At 46.8% G+C, this 8,138-nt stretch overlaps 1 protein-coding gene across 6 annotated transcripts in view; it reads left to right on the top strand.

Moving 5' to 3' along the window:
• Positions 1 to 1,890: 1,890 nt before the first annotated feature.
• PCDH1 (protocadherin 1) overlaps positions 1,891 to 8,138 on the top strand; it is a 185,903-nt gene continuing 179,655 nt past the window's right edge. For 2 of the 6 annotated variants that reach the window (XM_063130034.1, XM_063130040.1), the window contains exon 1: positions 3,719 to 3,957. In XM_063130034.1, coding sequence (XP_062986104.1) covers positions 3,894 to 3,957 — 64 coding nt within the window. In that variant the 5' untranslated portion in view covers positions 3,719 to 3,893. Of the gene's footprint in view, positions 2,008 to 2,245; positions 2,251 to 2,441; positions 2,463 to 2,486; positions 3,010 to 3,718; positions 3,958 to 8,138 lie in introns of those variants that run through there. The other 4 variants (XM_063130036.1, XM_063130038.1, XM_063130039.1 and 1 more) reach the window with 4 other exon arrangements.

Below are 8,138 nucleotides of genomic sequence, written 5' to 3'. Positions count from 1 at the left end.
CCCAGATCAGCAAATGTCTTCCCAGTTGTGCCTTAGATAAAATCCACATTAAGATATGGATCAAGAGTGGTACCTAGACTTTGGCACACATGCCCCTCATCTTTGATTCTCCTTTGATTTGTTTGCAGAGGCAATACTATGCAATGGAAGCAAAAATGCCTAGGAGTGGTTCATGTTGCTCATTTCCTCATGTTTGTTTTTCAGTGTCTTTTATTTTTAATTGTAGTAAGGGGAGAATTGTCAGAACATCTGTGTTATTAGCATTAGCTGTCCAAATCCTCTCTCTCTCCCTCCTGTCCCCTGTGGGGACCAGAGCTGATGAGTGAGTGAACAGAGGAGCCTTTGAACTGCTCACAGCAGACGACAACCAGGTTTATAGCATTTGTCTGTATGTGTGTGAGGGGGGAGCAGTATTTATTCTCATGTAAAGTTAATTTACTCTTCCTACATTCCTTTCTTCTTGCTTTTCTAAAGATTTATCTGGATGCTTTCTTCTCATAGACTTTGCTCTCCTGACAAGGTCCACTGCCACCACAGAGCAGCTGTTTCTGTATGATGTGCCAAAGCAGGGCTGACCTGTGGTATTCTGCACCATGCTAGGCCCCCAGTACACTCCTGAAGGGAGGCCATCAAAACCTATGGCTGCAAGTGGAGGGAAAGTGCTGATTCTGTTCCAGTCATAAGAAGCTCTACCCCAAAGGCAAGGGGAGACAGCCACTTCAGGTGGAAGTTCAGGAGTACCATACCATTCAAAGGCTGCAGATTGCAAGACAAACAAATCTAGAAATTGTTGCACAAGCCTCTAGAGCTGCACAATTAATGGGCGATTGGTTACTACTTTAACTTAGTTCCCCAGACATCTACTACATGTCTTCAGTTATGTCTCTTTCTTTATCTGAACATCCAATTGTACTGCTAGGAGAACATTTCCTCAGTCTATATGGCAGTGTGGCTTCTTAACAGTTACCTGGTATTTTATGCAAACAAAGCATAATGAAGTAAACGGGGTAAAGTGAGTTGAGACTGTTTGATCAGTAATGGGCACTTGCCACATTCTGTCAGCTAAATTTGCAGCTGCAATGGGAACACATAAGTGCCATTTAATCAAGGCTCCTCTTCTGGAAAGACTAGTCAGAATTCACTACTGATAAGAGGTCAAATAAAAGAAGTCACTGTTGAGAAGAGGTTAAACTTAAAACTAGAAATTTGTTAAATAAAGGGTTAGTTTTTCAGATGTCACAAGTTTCTCAGATGTTTGTGTAAAAACTACAGGGGCTGTTCCCAGAGCACTACCCCCACAGCCAACAAGCTGTGTTAATATGAAGGAAAGGCAAACTTCAGGCCTGGATTTGCTTTAATTTTAGATTAAATAAACATAACTCCAAAGCTGTGGGCACTAGCAGAAGGGCCTGGAACAAGCACACAGTAGCGGATTTGCTTGAAGTGATGAGTAAGGACAAAGAGGAGCAGCAGGAATCCTTGAGAGCCTCTCATTTTTGAGTAGGGGAGGTCTTTTGACAAGAAATTCACATTCCTCACAATACACCCCCCTCAGGAAGATGCAGAGAATTAAGCTCCCCCACCCCGACCCTGTGCAACAGGTTCATAGAGTTCAACAGGAAGCAAAACATTTCTTGAGCAGTAGGAAAGAAGAAGAGACTAGTCTTTATCTCGGTAGCTCTCCATGGTAATCTATTCCTAACAGCTAACCAGTTTGCAGTGCAGACTTCGGATTCTGGCACGTTTTCCGCACCCTCGGTTATCTGGAGCCAACCCAGAAGCCACACAAACAGGTAGCCCTGCCCTGCCTGAGCTGGCTCCACAGGGCACACATGACCAGACTGACGTGGCATGACTAGGTGCACAACACCCTGGAATTGATCAAACCTGGTAGCTTGGAATTGAAAGCACTAGGCTGAATGTTAAGAGTATCCAGTCTTTGGCCAAGAACAAGAACGCAGCTTTAAAATTCAAGCAACAGGCAAAGAACTGCCTTGCTTCTTAAAGGTACAGCAGAGCCAATTATCCATTCTTTCCCAACTTTGTATGTGTGTTGCTTACTATTATAAATGTTCAGTACCCAGACAGGTGATTAACAATCCTGGCATCGCCAGCCAGGTGTTACCATTGGATGCGTCCTCCGAGCCGAATAAGAGATATGCCCTGGCTGGAGAGCAGCCACCTACAGATCTGTCCCGCTGAAGCAGATTCCTTATTTACAGTTCCTGCTTCCTTATTCACTGGCGAAAGGTACCCTTCACAAACAGCTACTATGGGCGTGTTTACAAAAAAGGCTTACACTTTATGTAAACAATCCTGGCTCTCCTGGAGAGCAATTGAACTCCTCTGTGTCGTTTTGTTAAAACTTCAAGGGACTGCTGTAGGTGTTGCAATGGGGAAAGGCAGGGGGATTGGCAGGAGCGTAGCCCCAGCCTCCTCTCCGGCAGGTGCAGCAAGAGATAGTATGTGACTCACCGGAACTACCAGCGACTTTCGAGGGGGAGGGAATCGAAATGGTTATGCCTTGGCCCCGGGGCAGGGTTTGCCAAGGTCAGCCTCACTTATGGAAATGCGGGGGTTGGGAGGCAGACAGCGCGTCATTTAGATCCAAGAGGCTCACGGAAAGAGGGAAGGCAGGCAGGCAGGCAGGCAGGCAGGCAGGCCTCGCGCTCCACACCTTCAGCCGTTTCAGTGGTTTGGGGAGAAGGCCTCGCGTGCCCCTAGCGGTGGTGCCGTCTGTCTCGAGCGCCCACTGCGCTAGTGCTTGCAGAGCAGAGCGGTCTTCCTCCTCCTCCTCCTCCTGCTGCTGCTGCTGCTGCCGCCGCCGCCGCCGAGAGCTCTATGTCGGTGGGTGCAAGCGCGCGACCCCGTGGCTCGGGCAGCACCTGACAGTAAACTGCTTGCCAGCCAGGCAAGGAGCGCGCAGAGAGCGCTGCAAATTTCCCTGCTGCTGCTGCTGGTTTCTCGACAAGAGCGGAGCCAGCAAACGCGGAGCTGCTGATCCCTGAGGCAAGTAAATGGCCGCGGACTCGGGGGGGGCGGGGGCGACCACAGAGAATGAGAGGGACGCAGAATGGCGACCAGGGACTAGGCGGCAGTGCTGGGCTAGGCTAGAGGGGGAAGCTGCGGAGGAAGCCGGGTCGCGCTCCGCCTCAGCCGCACTCCATCGAGGGGCCGATTTGTCTTCCACGCTGCTGAGCATTTCGGGAGACCTTCCGATGCTTGCTCTGCATCAGCAACATCCCGCCTTGGCGGCACCTCCGAAACAGCTCGAGGAGGGTTTGGCCATTGGTGAGGCGAGGGCGTAAGAAGAGAGCACTGCCGGCCCGGCCCGGTTTGCGTAACAGGCTGGCAGCTGCTCGGCTAAGGCAAACAAGGCTGGCTCGCTGCTGCTCCTGCAACCTCGGCGAGCGGCTTCGGTTGGGCGCAGGATCTGATAAGGAGCCGGAGCTCCACCTCTCCTCTGGCAGCATCGAGAAGGCAGCAGCAACGAGAGGAGGAGGAGGAGGAGGCAGGCCGGGAGGGAGGGAGGAGAGAAGAGGGTGAGGCGGCGGCGGACGGGGGGGCAATCCCTGGGCTGCGCTTCTCCTGCACATCCTTCTCCTCACACACACACTGAGACAAGCTCCGGCTCGGACACAGCCAACAACCCACACAGCGAAGCTGCCTGCCTGCCTGCCTGCCTGCCTGCCGCCGCCGCCCGTTTCAGCGCGCGGCGAGAGCAGGAGCAGCTGCTGAGCCGGGCTGCGTTGGCGAAAACGGGGGTGCGCGGGGGGGGGGGGTTGTTTTTTGCTGGTGGATAAACGAGAAAATCCCACGGCAGCACCAGTGGCTGAGAGAGCAAAGCTAATCCCGATCTACTGGAGAGGAATACAAGTAGACGTCGGAGGAAGATGCCCAGAGAGGAGCGGCGAGCTCGGAGAAAACCCCGGGCTGCCCTGGGCTGGCCGCCACTAAGTAAGGAGGGTCTGTAGCTGCATGCGAGCAGGAGCCGGGCGAGCGCAAGGGAGGCAGGGAGTATGACCACTGGGACTGAGTGCGCATCTCTGCTGCTGCTGCTGCTGCTGCCGCCGCCGCCGTCTGTGTCGGAATGCGGGAGTCCATCATCGGCTGGGCTGGAGGAAAGGAAGCGGTGCTGGGTTGTTGGGCGGCGGGAAGGAGGCAAGAACCCCTGGCAGGATCTGAGGCTGTCCATAAAGAAGCTTTACCCTGGCGGTTGCAGCTACAGCAGCTACCCTGGGATCTAACGATGGATGGATGGTTGGGAGAGGTTCCAGCTAGCTTGTTAGGGACCGAGTTGTGATTCAGGCTGGCGATGCAATCAGTATCGGATTCTGTTGGGCTTTTAGCTACATCTAATTGCTGTTCTGTCTTAACGAGATGCCGCTACTCAGTTGCTGCCCTCCCCGGAGAAGAAATGAGTCATACTCCCCACTCATCTTTTTCTTTTCTTCTTTTTGCTATACTATTATTCTATAGGTGTATATATATATGGGGCTTGTGAGTCCAATCTGTTCTGTGTTGGCTAAATGGAACCGGAGTGCCCTGAAATTAGAAGCACTCGTTCGTGGGAGGGGGGGCTCCGCGCGCATCTCGACCCCCCTCCCCCAACATATATAGACGGGAACCTTGAGCAGCGCACAGGAAAACCTCGGGAGGAGGGAAGGAGGAGGTTGTGATCAACGCCTATCTTCCATCCCCCATGTCCTCCCACCAGTCGGATCGTTACACACCTCCCTTATAGGGCATGACATTAAATGCTAGGATGTTGCCATGTAAGAAGCATGGCAGAATATCTGGTGCCACTTGTTGTGTGACGGAGCAAGAAAGAGCTCCGCATTGATTATGTGAGATGGCACCAGCCCCGGCATATTTTACTTGAAGCAATCCACCCACCTCACTCTAGTGTAGCTAGGCGTGGGCTTTCAAGCCATCACGTAACTGCAAATGCGGTTTTTGGAATGCGTGTGTTTTAAGCGGGCAGTTAATGGGAGGGAGGAGGAAAATACAAGCGAGCCTAGGCAAAACCACTCGCTTCATTGTGCTTTTTATGTGAGCTGCTGCATTTATGAATCACGAAAGCAAGAGTGCAGCCTCTTTCTAGGGGTGGCCGGACAGTGTAGCAAAGGTAGAAAGTGCATATTGCATTCTTATCCTTGCCAGATCCCCAAGTCAGGCCGATTTTCTTCTGAGATTGGGCACACTGTAAACCTGAATAGAAACTGTTCCTATGTAGCATGATGTGTATGTGCCTTCTCTGGTGGTGTAGACTGGAAAGAACAGAAGGAAGCCAAAAGGGAGGTTGAAATATATTGTGAAGGAAGGACCTTTGAAAGGTGCATTATTGAAATTAAATAGGGTAAATCTGAGTGTGGATGAAAGAGGATAGAAGGAAAGTGGTTCATATAAATGTGGATCAAGTAGATGTAATATAAGACGTGTGCCTGTGTAGGTTTAGTGTAAACTTCATATGTTCAGCATGTAAAGAAAATGTGTATGAGCAATTGGAGATCTGTGTATATAGGCATACATTCTTGGTGCAAACACTTGTATGTTGCAAGACCCATGGTTGCAGAATGAACATATGATAACTGAACAGGCAAGGTGAGAAGAGAGGTGTAATTCATGGAGCATAAGTCTGGCTGCGTGATACATGCATGACCATATACATATGAATGAAGGATGTGTAAGGTGCACACTATGAAAGGAAGCTGGACAAAAGAGCTATGCTATGTTATTTGCTGGTGGATTACTTATTGCAGTTATCTCTTAAAACTTCCTATTTAAGGGGTTGAGATAATATAACTGCTAGCCTTAATTGGATAGCAGTAGGAGGGAAGCTCCGTTAAGTCCCTTTTACTGCTGGCTATGTGCTTTGAATGGAGATGCTGACTATAAATGGTGTTTGATTTTCTCCTGTCCGTTTGTGGTTCCTAGCCATGTCATTTCCCCAAAGCTAATGCTGTCTGTTTCCTATGTATTATTAAAAACAAAAACAACACAAAATTAATCCTAAAACTCTTTCCTATTTTTATCTGTCTCTCATTACTACATGAACTAGATAACTGCCCTTTTAAGGGCTTGGATCATGCACACAAAAACACAACCAGATTATTTTTCACAATTTTTATATGTGTTTCTATGTGCTTCTGAGTGTGTGTTGCTGATCAGAGAGCCTTTTAAAATGGGATGTTTCCTGGGGAATGTGCACAGTGTTTTCAGTTGATGTATAGCTTTTGTTTTCAAGCGCCTTCTAATAAGATACATGTTTGATAATTTGGCAGAGGATTTGGAAGATGAATGCCATTGCTAGCTGTTGATGATCCCAAGGAGTTCCAGAATGTGTCTTGCAAAAAAAAAAAAAAAACAATCTGCATTGCTGTGTATAATGCAGTTCTGTTATCATATGTGCAATCCAAAATTATATGCTATGCATGATTCCCCTCTGCATCCCTGTAGGCAGAATAACTTGTGGCTGTAATCAAGAATTGGAGCCAGGAGGTCTTAAGCATATTTTTGTTTATATGAGTTGGAGAATGGTCTTGCTAAGCCAGTTACAAGAGGGAAAAGTGATTTAAGACTGACAAAACCATGCATGGATAACAGCTGTTTTAATTAAGGTTTTTAAAGGGACTCAACTAGCACATGTCTTAAAATAATCTGGGCCTGTTCAGACAACACACTAAGCCATGGTTAGGCTACTATCACTTTTGCAACAAATAATTAGTGAGCATGTTTAAACCATGTTTATGTAGCCTCCAAGGTTAGAAATGTTTCACAAGACATGCTAAATCATGGTTCACACAACACATTAAGCCATAATGTTGATGCTTAAACACTGTGGCTAAGAGTGTCATCTGAACAGGGTCAATGAGATCAGGCTTTTGGAGGAAAGTCAGTTTTGTAACAAATCAACAGGAGCTACACGATAAAGGACTAGCAAGACTGCAACTCTGAGAATGACTCTGGCTTAAAGGAAGGGCCTATGCAAGTTCAATTATCAGGTTGTGTTTTGGTTTATTGAGGATACCTTAGTTTCCATTCCCTGGAAAAATGTTGCTTCTCTAAGAAAACAGAATCAGAATAAGAAATCTACTTTAATGAGGAATGGACACTCAGCTTGGAAGGTGATGTTGAATTACTGTAGGTTGAGCATCTGTAGGAATGCTGTAGAGCTTTGGACACATAATGGACATGTGCACACATATAGTAAAGGGTTATGCACATGTATAGATTGAGCAGCAATGTATATCCGAAAAGTAAATGCACTGCAGTAGCCATGCATGGCATAGAACATTTCACAATGCCAACTCACACCATATCCAATTCTATTAACCATTCCTTAGTCAGACATTGGGTTGGATCATGGATCAATAAAAGGTGGCTCTTGAGACAGTAAATGCAAAATGGTGTTTTTGTAAACCTGGACAAGCCTCATTGAAATTACCAATGACTGTCCAGAACCTGATCAGTTAAAATTCACAGGTAATTAAATTTTGAAATGCAATAACTTTATTTTTCTTCCTTGAAATCTTAATACGATGAAACTTAATGAAAGTATAACTGCCCCATTTTCACATTTCAGTAGTCACTAGTCTCTTGGTTGGTAGTAGTATTCCTTTTACTGCTGTGCTGGCTATAAATGAGTATACCATCACTCACATGGGTTTAGTGGATGACTCTGGGGAGATACAAATCAGAAATTACTTAATCTTTCTTCTTTTTTGTTTAAAATGTTTGTAAGTGGAACTCTGTATTTATCATGATTCTTGCCACTGAATTGGCATTGTAAGTGGAACTCTGTATTTATCATGATTCTTGCCACTGAATTGGCATCTTTTTGACAAGTCAAATTTCTATTACAAAGTATTTATAACATCACTAAATATTATCCTGTGTTGGAACATGCCTTCCATTCCATCTTCTCTTAACCTCTCTCATGTCTTGTTACTTCCCTCCACCACTTGCTGCTCATTACTGTTTCACTGCCCTGCAGAATTTCCTCTGTAGTTTAATATAGTCTAGATTCCAGACTACAACTGGCATTCAAAGGTGGATTGAAATCAAACATACCAAGCGATAAAGTTCTACCTTAGTTTCCATCCTGAGTAACTCTGGATCCTCATCTACACCTAGAG

The sequence above is a fragment of the Elgaria multicarinata genome, chromosome 7 (assembly GCF_023053635.1).
Source record: "Elgaria multicarinata webbii isolate HBS135686 ecotype San Diego chromosome 7, rElgMul1.1.pri, whole genome shotgun sequence".
Taxonomy (NCBI): domain Eukaryota; kingdom Metazoa; phylum Chordata; class Lepidosauria; order Squamata; family Anguidae; genus Elgaria; species Elgaria multicarinata.
Note: the sequence above shows the minus strand (reverse complement) of the source record. Positions and strands in the feature narration are given on the sequence as shown.